This window comes from Parambassis ranga, chromosome 2, assembly GCF_900634625.1.
Source record: "Parambassis ranga chromosome 2, fParRan2.1, whole genome shotgun sequence".
Taxonomy (NCBI): Eukaryota; Metazoa; Chordata; class Actinopteri; family Ambassidae; genus Parambassis; species Parambassis ranga.
The window spans coordinates 33,819,241-33,831,489 of record NC_041023.1 but is presented as its reverse complement, the minus strand read 5'-3'; the positions used below and the strand labels follow the sequence as shown (position 1 = coordinate 33,831,489).

The window sequence follows — 12,249 nt, the reverse complement described above, 5'->3', positions numbered from 1 at the left end:
CTAAAGAAACAGCAAAGACAAGAAGTGAAACATAAGGCAAAGTCAGAAAACAGAAAGAAAGACGTGAGCCATCGTCAACAAAAAACTTGAAAAGGAGAAAAGACAAACAGAGAACAAGAGAAATACACGGTGTAAGTGAGTATAAGAGAATGAAATGCAGAAATGAGAAGTGAAAGAAGTGGTGAGATTTCTGTGGAAGAAATATGTAAATAAGTGACAGAAAAGGGGAAGAGAAAAGATGTGGAAGAAGGAAAGTTGGGCGAGATTGAGTTGTTTCCAAGGTGTTTGTGGAGAGCCAGTAAGTAGGTTAGGACAGGGACTGTATGGTTCCAACCAGGAAGACAAATCCAAAGAGGTGTTTACTCCTCATTTATCAAAACATAGACATGTCCTAAATGGTTATGTAACAAGGAGGTTTAGCAGTGTACCCTTACTGTGATCATCCAGGAGTGACTGTATTCAAGCCTTGGTTAAATTTCCATATCCTTTATCATGCTTCGATGGAGTTACTGACACTTCATGTGACAGAGGGTTTTGTTACAGGTATAGTCAACAATCGTTAAAAAATAGGATTCTATGTAGGTGAGAGTATACACATGGTAACTGTGTACCTCTAGCTGGAGTCTTCTCCACATGCCTAATCTATCAGAGTCAAAACAAATTATAATACAGGGCTCTAGAGTGCGACCATTTCGGTCGCACATGCAACCTAATTTCTCAATGGTGCAACCAAAAAATATCAGAGGTCGCACCGGTGTGACCAGCTGTTAGAGGGAGATACATACATTCTCCATGCCATCTCGTGGTCTGAACCAATCAGAGACGGTGAAGGGCGGGACCCCACATGCGTGTGTATACATTTGCAGTCAGATCGAGACCATCTGAAGAAGAAGAACACGGACATATGCTGCGCAGAGCTGATGCTGTGTGATAAAGCTTGTTCCATACCGTATACCATATCTGCAAACAGCTAAAACTCACCTAACTTTTGTGCCGGTGCACATAAGAAGAAAAGTTAGGCGCACTAGTGCAACCAGTGCAAAAAGTTAGTTTAGAGCTCTGTAATAGATGGAGAAAGACGGTAGGAAAGGTCAGCCTCCTCCAGATGGAAACCTACGGCAATTTCCCCTTCTCCATTCTTTTCCTCCCTCACCTTCGCCCATCTTTCTCTTCCCTGTCAAGAAAAAAACATGTTGACACAGAGTTTTTCTTCTCTGATTCTCTTCATTCTCTCTGTTTGCTTCCAGATTAGATTGTCTTGCACCTCAGATTTTTTTAACAAACAGGAGAAGCGAAATTTCTAAAATTGAATCAGCTGTTCTTATAATCTGAGCAGACTTGTTTTTAACCACATGACCACAGAAAGATTCACATCCTGTATATGCCTTTGGGTCTTTGCTGCACAGCCAAGTCATGAAGTAGCTTCTTATGTAATGAAGTGTGTCATATCAATGCATGTATTGTTGTGATTGTTTGTACATTTAGAGATGATCAGTGCTTCAGATATTTATACACAATTAGTCTCCATCAACAGATACCTTACAGAGGTTTCTTTCTCCTCTTGTTTCTCTGCCGTTCCCTTCACCTCCGATGACAGACTGCATAGTAGGTGCTGACACACTGATGACAGAGGGCCACTCAACCATAGCTATTAATTAACTGTGTGTGCATTTGTGTGTGTGTGTGTGTGCACGCTAAGGAGAGGAAGGGCATGTGGTTTGTACATCAGTGTGTTTGCTCCTGCTGTGTTATGGTAGCAGTGGTAGTTTTACTGCTCTGGACGAGGTGGTGCAGGTTGCAGGGTTTAATGTTTGGCCTCTGGGGTTGCAAGGGTCTGAAAGGAGGTGAGAGAAGAGTTCATGTTGGCTTTAGGATTATTGCAAAAAAAAGTCAGGGTTATGAACAAACTACACCACCAACATATTTACTTTCACCTCTGCTAAGCATTGCACACTTGACTTGCTTGTGATCACATTTTGTCAACCACAGACATAAATTTAGGTTTCTGACTAAAAAGACATCAAAAATAACAAGTGGACCAGAAGTGTTAAAATGCTAACTCATGGCTGAGTTTTAGAATTCATGTCTGCTGCACTCCTTTGACAGCGGACATTAGAGCAAAAGACATTGTTCCTGAATGAATGGACTTATAGCAGGAAACTCACAGGTGGAACTGACAATGGTTCTCTCCTCCAATAAATAATGCAGTGTAAGCAGTCAAAATGTCTGCCATGAAAAAGCTCAAGTTTCATCCACTGCCAGTGGCTATGCTTCCAGTGCTGAAACCACTGACTTAATAGAACAAAATAACACTAGTGTGTGTGACATGTGGTCACTCCAGATTGGACTTCCTCAGGCACTTTTTTCAAGCAAAACATTTTCTCTTTTTCCAGCATCTTACCTGTGCAAATGTGTTCTTTTTCTTTTGTTTTAAAAGCTTGTAAATTTAATATTTTTTCATAAAGACAATAAAAAGTGATTTTAAGGGACCGCACCTAGGGTTAACATTAAAAAGAAGACTGTGAATGTTGTCTTTGTATATTAAGAATGGATTCCTACATTTTTTATTAGACATTGTTTTAAAAACAACTGGTTCAAACAATATATCATCTGACTGATAAAGACAGTTATAAGTAGTTGTAGGTAATCTAATACATTTTGACCTTGATAAAAACACAAAACGGTGCCATTTCTGTCTCTTTCAGATATTGTGCATGAGAACCTGAAGATGGGCTCTGATGGGGAGAGCGACCAGGCTTCAGGAACGTCCTCAGACGAGGTTCAGTCTCCAACCGGCGTCTGTCTGAGGAACAGAGTCCACCGGCGAATCTCCATGGAGGTAAGACACACACACGCGCACGAAAACTGGCCATCTTGCCCACTCCTTGTGCTCTTCACCACCTGAGTTGAGATGGGGGTTGGGGGCATATTGTTCCTCTGCTAATGGGATCTTGGAGTCTGGGTGTCATGATACTGATAGCAGAGCTGCTCCCAGAGGACCAAAACAGAAGCTGCTACAGAGATGTGATAATCTGCGCTGTAACCACAGTGATTTTCTTCATGTCAGCTATCTCAGCTCCAGAGCATGCTGGGATAGGAGTCCTCCTTTGTTCCTGTGGTAAAGATGAATATCAGAAAGTTACGTTGTTTAAAATTGTGATTTAAATGGAGGTTGAACACCTGCTTGTTAGTTTGTACTTAATAACATTTAAAATTCAATGGTATGCTCTATTTGATATAACAGAATTTGTTTTATTTGTGTCATACTGCTGGAAAAAGGAAGTACTCATTTTAAGTCTTACCAAACACTTTCTAGAGGACACTTTCCTGAGGTCATAGATAATAAAGTAGCCTTTGTGGTACAGTAGAAACAGTTGCTAAATTAAACAAGGACTCATGATTATTAGGGGATTTCTTTGCACACTAGCTTCTAATTTCACGCTGGGTTTGGTATGAATTTGAACATTTTTGTTCCAACCAGTAGTTAATTCGAGCTGTTACAATGTTTCACACATGTCAGCAGTAATGGTGGTAAACGAAAAGTAAAGTTTTATTGTGAAAGGGTCAGGCGTCTCAGCCTGGAGGCTTCCTGCCCCCTACTGGCAGCATTTATGGCTAAACCAACCTTTACCACATCCTTGAGTGATGTTCCTCTCTCATCTACAAGCTGACCTAGTTTTCGCCTGCTTCAAGTGTTTACCTCCTTTATGCATAGAACAAGTGGAACTCAAGGATGTGGTCATAATCACTCACACATACTGTAAGTCCTGTTACATACGCATAAGCATGTTGTTCTTCTTATGGTTAGTTTTGATGCTGCAGGAGGTTTAAATGAAGGTCTGATGGATGTTACACAGAATGGAAACTTGTTTGCTGACTATTGGTAAAAGACAAAACCCTGTTCAGAGTTTATGACACCTTATTGTCCAAGAATGTTATTTAAAAGGCTTAGTTTTAAAGTTTTTAATGTATATTGTGGCTATTTCTGCATGAGCCAAAACATTCACCAGAAGCTGGTCTATGGACTCAGAAGTGAAAGGATTATGTGACAAACCACTTATGTCATCTCAATGTGATGGAAACGAACTAAATATATAAAAGTGTAAGCATCTTTAAATGTCCTATAATAGTATAATGTCTGCTATGGTTATGTTCAACATAGTCAAGCCTCTGTTTGAACTCATAATACTGGCATCGTTTCCAAGCAGCCAGCGTTGTCATAGAAGACAAAGAGCTTCTGTGATGAGAGAGTGTGTTGATGGTATTTGCGGAGAGGCCAAACTTTAAAGCATGTAGCACAAGCAAACAGCTTCTCGTGTTGTATTTTTAATCCACTCAGAGTTTTTTCCTCCACATCAGTCAGTATTATGTAAGTCCATGCTGTCAGATGTGGTTCTATTTATTTTGATCCTAGAATAGATATAGTCTGACAATAATAACACAAGTAAAAGAAACGGTGACAGTATGCAGACTGAGGGTGGAAACAGGTTTTTACAATCACATTATGATTGGTCTTATGGAGGCGTTGCTGTTCAGCAATGGGCTGTCTCTTATTTTTGCCCTCCGTGAGACGGTGATCGACCTGATCTCTGTCGCATCTCTCTGGGAGGAGGAGGAGATGAGAACAGGTTATTTTAGACACTGCATGTATCTGTGTGACTGTGTGTGTGTCTGTGTGGGGGCGGATTCAGCAGCCCACATTGTCTTTTGCTGCCTACTGTGGAAGCATCCTCCATATTACCTGTAGACAGGGAGCACATGGTGTGATGAAACACAACAGTGGGTATCAGTATGTGAAGTTTATGAAATTTTGTGTCATTTTGGCTTCATAGTATCTCACCGACTACAGTAATGGTGATGAATTAAAATCTAGTTTAACTTTCTCTGCATATGTGTGCGTTTTAGGACCTCAACAAGCGCCTGTCGCTGCCTGCTGACATCCGAATCCCAGACGGTTACCTGGAGAAGCTGCAGCTCAGCAGCCCGCCCTTCGACCAGCCGCTCAGCCGGCGCTCCCGCCGTGCCTCTCTGGTCAGTGCATGTTTGTGTGTTCCGTTATTGCTTTGGGGTCCTGTTATTAAAACTCTCTCTGTGCTGGTTTCCATGGCAACTAGCCCAATGCGAGCCTTAGGATGGATTATTATGGAGTCACCGCTCACCTCCACAGTGCTCACCTCCTGCTTTTAGCCCATCAAATTAGATGATAATACTCTGCTATGGTGTAATTGTGCTACTTTGCAGTCTGTCACTGTCGATGAGTTTGACAGCAGTGACACCACTTAAACAGGTTGATGTTCTTTTTTTGAGGATCAAGTGAAGCAAGTCAAGATGCATCTCTAACATCTTTCTCCTTGATGCAGTTTGATGTGTATTTGTTTTTTTTTTGCCAAACTTGCCCTGAAGAAGTACAGAAAACATATCTCCAGATAATTTTAGCTGTGTTTATGCATTTTTAACAGATTAAATTGCCACCAATGAGTGTGCAAGATTAGATTTTATTGGTGCGTGTTTGTAGACACATGGACATTGCAGATACTGGAGAAAACACAAGTGTTCTGAAGTGTAGATGATGTCCCTCATATCTGTGCTGCTGATAGATGTGGCCAGAGGCATTATGTACTCAGACTGCATGTCCCATTCTCATGGGTAGGATATCTCAGGGCTGCCTTGAGGACATATCTTCAAACTTGGCTCAAATCTTGGGCTCTAGCACGAGCTGTAAAAATCCCATTTCCAAGCAGCATTACATAAAGTAGACATGAATGTAAACTGCAACTTGATTGGTTGGTATGGGCATAGAACTGTAAGCCAAAAAAATTATATAATGTATTCTCAGATTCATAATGGTGGCTATGTTTAAGACTTTATCACAAGCATTGAAAAATCTGCTGTTAAAAAATCAAAGTCCAAAGTAACATAAAATGAGCTGAATACATTGTAAGGTGAACCTTCATATTATGCTTGATTCTGACCTTCCCTTTTGTCTCCCCAGTCAGAGATTGGTTTTGGGAAGTTGGAGACGTACATTAAGCTGGACAAGTTAGGAGAGGTGAGGACTTCAAATCCCATCAGTTTCACTAGTAACAACAAAAATACACTCCACAGTTAAACAACTTCAATTAAAACGATGTTACATTTAGGGAACATATGCCACGGTGTTTAAAGGACGCAGTAAGCTGACAGACAACCTGGTGGCGCTAAAGGAGATCCGGCTGGAGCACGAGGAAGGAGCTCCATGCACTGCTATCAGAGAAGGTAGAGTACGGGCTCTTGTATGATTTATTTATGATAATAAATTGTCCTCCTCATTAATTTAATTGTACATATTTTTTTAATTTAAATGATGTCTTCCTTTTTTGTGCCATTAAATAGATGTGATGTTTTCGATCTAAACGTTTGCCTGTCTCTGTAGTGTCGTTACTGAAGGACCTGAAACACGCCAACATCGTGACGTTACATGACATCGTGCACACTGACAAGAGCCTCACACTTGTCTTTGAATACCTGGTAATACTCTTTGCCACCTCATGTTCTCTTTGCATGATGAGGGCCGTTGATGTACACACAAATAGACACAGACTAAAACTAGTCTGCACAGGAAATTTAATTAGCATTTAGATTAGCATTTCCCAGCACCATGTTTAATTCACACAGGATAGCAAACAATGTAAGATGCTCATTGTACAAATTCAGGAACGCAGCGGCAGAAAATACTTACAAAATAAAAGCGCTTTAAATTTATGTCCAGCTATGGAAAAACAAGGAAGCAGACATGTCAGTCATAGGTGATCATTTCTGGTGGATGTGTAGGTATACTTCCTGTCTAATGATGTCCTCTCTTCTTACAGGATAAAGATCTGAAGCAGTACATGGATGATTGTGGGAACATAATGAGCATGCACAATGTGAAGGTGAGGCTGACCTTTACTAACCCTGAAGGGCTTTATTATACTCATTTTGCCTTTTTAATGTCATTTCCTCTCACTCTCCTCTCAACTCCGTGAGCTTTATCTCACATTTTCTATCTATCTATTCAGCAAATTGGGCAGATTGTTTTGGATGTATGCATTTTTTTAACACAACCAGGCACATTATTAACATTCAAACATGTTTTTTTCTTTTTTTTAGATATTCCTGTTTCAAATTTTGCGAGGGTTGTCGTATTGTCACAAGAGGAAAGTTCTCCATAGGGACCTGAAGCCACAGAACCTCCTCATCAATGACAGAGGAGAACTCAAACTGGCTGATTTTGGTAAGAGGGACCCGACCTGCAAATGATGCAGTGACTGAGAGAGGAGGTGTAAGATGCTGCTTCCTTCTCTAAGAATCCTAATATGTGCGTCTTTCTTGACAGGTCTGGCAAGGGCCAAGTCTGTTCCAACTAAAACTTACTCCAACGAGGTGGTGACCCTTTGGTACCGGCCTCCAGACGTCCTACTGGGATCCTCAGAGTACTCAACACAGATTGACGTGTGGTACGTTATTTACATTAGCAATGGATCCAAGGCAGAAACCGATCGGGTGTTGACATTAGTTGATACTGTGTGTGTCACCAGGGGTGTTGGCTGTATATTCTATGAGATGGCTGCAGGTCGGCCTCTGTTCCCAGGCTCCACTGTGGAGGATGAGCTCCACCTCATTTTCAGGCTACTGGGTAAGCTTCTCCTGCCAAAACCACTTCTCCATAGTAACACAGATGTTTCACCACTCATGTAACACACCTGTTTCAACAAGCCTGTCTGATCAGCTGTGATTGTGTGTGTGTGTGACCGCAGGCACACCCACAGAAGAGAACTGGCCGGGTATCTCCTCCATCGAAGAGTTTAAATCCTACAGCTTCCCCAAATACAAACCACAGCCGCTAATCAATCACGCCCCCAGGTACTGGAGTTTGTGTCCACTCACGGCTATCTTACAGTGCTGGTGTAAATCTTGGGTGGGAACGTTACGGGCAGGAAATCCTGTAACACTTTGCAGAGATGGCTGTCCATTTCCTTCCTCCCGTGAGCACCGCATGCCCATGAAACCATGCTGCAGGCAGACAGTAAACTGTTGCTCCTCCTTTTGTCTTCTTTAGGCTGGACAGTGAAGGCATTGAGCTGCTGCTGGCTTTCCTCAGAGTGAGTCTTTACTTCCATTACATACCCGGAAAATGGATTCACATTAAAAATGATGTGTTCTGGCATTTTTATATAATACATGTTTTTCTTATTAGGAAACTGGTTTAATATTTTCTTATCCATGGTCAGGTTTTAATTTGAAGTGCTTCAGTGCCAGCTGTAGACAGCAGGAGGCACAGTGGTGTTGGTGTTTTGTCTTGGTTCCTGTTTGTTAAGATGTTTCACAATTTATCCCGGAGAATCCCTGATCGCAGACACAACAACCCACAACTGGTTTTCTGCCAGGATGGTTGATATTTCCTGTTTGTGTCTCCACAGTACGAATCTAAGAAGAGGATTTCAGCTGACGAGGCCATGAAACATTCCTACTTCAGGCAGCTTGGGATGAGAGTCCACACACTACCTGAGAGTGAGTACATACAACTAAACACAGCTCAACAACAGCTAACTTTCCTAACCACTAATACGACTACTGTTATTCTTTCTGAATACATTATTTTTTCTATTGTCTCCTGACCTTCAGGCGTATCAATATTCACATTGAAAGAGGTGCAGCTGCAGAGAGACCCAGGCTACAGGAACTCCTCATACCCAGAGTCAGGTGGGTGGAGAACACTTAAGTACCTCAGCTTGTTGAACCAGGGGCTGAGAACTCTTCAATTTTAATTTCTGTTATGGGTCAAGGTCTTACTGCTACATTTCCAATAAATACAACTGAATTGAGTCTTTATTGAGACCTTCCTGAGTATGTACTTCTTGGAACCTCCACACCTCTAGACTTTTTATAAAGGAAAAACCTTTAGACCCTACAAAGCCAGAATCACATCATCATTCAAAGTTTAGAAAGCTTCCTCTAGGACGGATGGAGAGTTCTTCCTGGTTGGCCACAGTACATCCTCCTTTTAAACTGCCTAAAGCTTGAAACATGTCATTTCGGTTAGTGCACCATGCTGAACGACCACTGACAGAATATGAAATGGCATTAGTGAGTTACCTGTTGAAGTTTTCAACGTGTAGATATTAGCTTCAAACAGAGTGCGGTTACTGCCTGTGATATCTCACCAGAAGGAAGTGCTATGCCCCGCTCTGCAACATGTGTTTTACCAAAAGGTGTTTTTTTCCCTCCAGGGCAGTTTTAGGGCAGTTTAGTGTGCCCTGCATATTTTTTGTGTTTCCATTTTGGGGCTGCTTTGAGTTCACAAAAAGTACCTACTGACCACTGGGAAGGTGTTTTTGAGTTGGGCCCTGTTGGCCAGCTTGTGTGGCATCACCTGTAGGTTTCTGAGGTGCTGTTTTGAGTCTCTGTCGGAGGCAGCATCACAGTCCGCCAAAACTCCAAATATGGACAAAGAGGGGGAGTGTTAGTAGAGTTGAGGTGGCGGGGCAGTTGTGGAAGCAGAAAGCTTGTACACCCAACAGTCACTCAACGTGATCATGGCCTTAGTAATGCATAATTTTAACTCCTAATATAATTAAAACTTTTCATAGTCATTCCTCTTCTTCCAGGTAATGCCAAGATCAACAGGAGGCAAAGCATGCTCTTCTAGTGTCGCGAAGAGGATGGTCAGCTGCATCATCACTCCCACCAACTTTTCGCATGAGCCCACCTGCCCTAGGAGTGACAAAACCCCGCCTCCCTTTACCTGCACACATAAACACACACACACACATACACACACCCCTCTAAGTGAGTGACTCTGAGTTTAATCTGTTTGGAGACTGTGTTTATTTATTGGGGGGGAGTGGGGTGAGGTTAAATTTTTGCTGCTAAACTACTACTGTCTGTATTTAACACACTGTGTGTATGGGTGTGTGTGTGTGAATGTGTGCGCACATGATGTGAACTCGAGACGCCATGCACAGTTGAGCAGTCAAGATTCTCCGGCTTCTTTTGAGTTAGAATTCAACTGATGTTGATGTCAACGCTGTGATCCAAGTTGTTCTTGTTGTTGTGCTTGGAGACTGAACGCTTCAGTTTCCTCTGATTTTTTTAAAATTTATATATATATATATATATATATATGGAGATTATCTTTTGTTTTTCTTCGAGCTTCCGTGAGTGAACACTCAACGCATCATTTCCAGGTTTTGAGAGACTGGAACGCTAGATGGTGTTGGTTTGAGGAGGGGAGGGTTTATCTGGATTCCCCATTTTTCCAAAACATTTCAGATGGACTCTTCTTTCAGAAGGCGTGGCTGTGACTGACGGCTGAGAGATTCAAGAAGCACACTCAGCACACATCCAACTTTTGGTTCTTGTGTTCTTTTTGACAATTTCGACTCAGCAATGGGACCAAAAACGAGGTGTGGGGGGAGGACGTAATAGGAAGTGTACTGGAGCTGTAAAGGAAGTCACGTGACGTCCCACAGGAAGCCTACCCACAAACCCCTAAAACTGCCAGGACTTCGATGCTTTTTAAAGAAAATGCAAGCTACACTTTGTCGTTCTGCGAGCAATCGGAGATCACACTCTTCGTTTTTATCTTGCACTTCAGTGTGTGTTTGTTTTTTTTTTGTTTTTGTTTTTTTTTAATCAGGGACACGGGTCTGGACTCGCCCGAGTTTACCCAACAGTATTAAGATATGTTCTCTGTGTCTGTGACCTCACCTTGTGAAACAACAGTGTCATGTGTGGCATGTTTTACGGAGGCGGGGCGGGTGGGTGGGATAGTGTGGGTTTTGGGGGGGTGGGGTGTTCCAAAGCAAAATGGTTACTTTTAAACTTGGTGTCGGACCACTGCTCTACTTTGTACAAAAGAAAAGATTTCAAATTGAAATTTTAAAATGAAATGCCCGCTGTGTTGTTTGCAACTGACAGTGATGCTACAGATGCTGAAGCCTGTTGAGAAGTCTCGCTTTTGACTACATGTTTACTGAAGCTAATGGAAGCCTCACAAACACATATGAATGCTCTTGTTTTATGCACTCCTGGCTTATACTTACTGACATATTGTGTGACGTATTGCAATTAGGTGTCACAATAAGAAATCTTGAACCACGTATGACGTGTTCAAGAGCAGATACTTTGAATTTACCATAAATTGATATTGTGCAGAAGACAAATGATGGATTATACCGGCCTGGTACCACTCACACTGTATGCCATATATAAAGCTACTTTTAGCACCGTGTTAGGTTAACTTAGCTTAGGTGAAGAGAGCTAGCCTACTTCAGCATAAGAATCCAAAATCAGGCAGCTCCTAACCCCCTGTAAAATTTGGCATTTTCATATTTTTACAGAAGGTGAGTGTGTTCCAGGTAAATGTTTAGAAGCAGTATGAGCAGTGTCAATCTTTTCATTTTACTGTTAACACAAAAGTGATCAGCAAATTTCCCAAAATGTCATACTGATTCTCTAAGAAATGAGTGATAAACGTCAGTCACATCTCATCAGTGTCGAGAACAGTTGTGCAAATAAATCAATTAAATTCCTACACTCACAGCTGCGAAGGATAAATTTAAATTTAAAAAATTTAAATAGCACCAGGAGTGCATTGAACATCACACAGTGACCGTGTGAGGGAGGTTTTCCTGTTACTGCAGCTCATTTTATCCACTTTATTAAACTTTATAGACTGTTGAGATTTAAAAGTTGTGTCTGAGCAACACTAGAGTTTTTGTTTCAAGATACTGATTGGTAGAACATGCTAGAAAAGTGCTGGTAGCACTAATGTTTGATAAATTGAATAATATATGAGAGCATTAATGGAATACAGTTTGCAGCTAATAGTGTTATAAACCTGTTAATATGCAGTATTTTCTATCTTTTTAGTTGCCAAGCTGACATTTCTTCCTTTGGATCATTTTCCAGAATTGAATACAAACAAACTGATCTGCTTTTAAATTGATGTAACGAAAGTGTTCACAGAAAAAATATAAAAGTAATGGTAGATATCCTATATCATTTTGACCCCTTTCCCCACCAAATGTTCTATAAATTAACCATTTATTCCAACATAAAGATGCCGGTTTATTTCACTGTAAACTGCACACTGTGTGCTCATAGGACTTTTTGTACATGAACAGCAGTAACATGCACGAAACGAGATTTCTAAAATGGCTGAGTATTTATCATTGTAAAACTGTACTTTTTTCAAATGTATGAATGACCTAATTTTATGTGAACAAT

General features: G+C 41.2%; 1 protein-coding gene across 2 annotated transcripts in view; it reads left to right on the top strand.

The window, feature by feature from the left end:
* Positions 1–10,753, top strand: part of cdk17 (cyclin dependent kinase 17) — a 29,282-nt gene extending 18,529 nt beyond the window's left edge. Inside the window, exons 2-15 of one of the 2 annotated variants that reach the window (XM_028431375.1) lie at positions 2,706–2,839; positions 4,906–5,031; positions 5,993–6,049; positions 6,141–6,255; positions 6,413–6,507; positions 6,849–6,911; positions 7,129–7,252; positions 7,355–7,475; positions 7,557–7,654; positions 7,776–7,881; positions 8,078–8,120; positions 8,439–8,529; positions 8,644–8,721; positions 9,627–10,753. In XM_028431375.1, the coding sequence (XP_028287176.1) occupies positions 2,729–2,839; positions 4,906–5,031; positions 5,993–6,049; positions 6,141–6,255; positions 6,413–6,507; positions 6,849–6,911; positions 7,129–7,252; positions 7,355–7,475; positions 7,557–7,654; positions 7,776–7,881; positions 8,078–8,120; positions 8,439–8,529; positions 8,644–8,721; positions 9,627–9,667 (1,269 nt within the window). In that variant the 5' untranslated portion in view covers positions 2,706–2,728 and the 3' untranslated portion in view covers positions 9,668–10,753. The remainder of the gene's footprint in view (positions 1–2,705; positions 2,840–4,905; positions 5,032–5,992; positions 6,050–6,140; positions 6,256–6,412; positions 6,508–6,848; positions 6,912–7,128; positions 7,253–7,354; positions 7,476–7,556; positions 7,655–7,775; positions 7,882–8,077; positions 8,121–8,438; positions 8,530–8,643; positions 8,722–9,626) is intronic. The other variant, XM_028431366.1, reaches the window with a different exon arrangement.
* Positions 10,754–12,249: the final 1,496 nt, after the last annotated feature.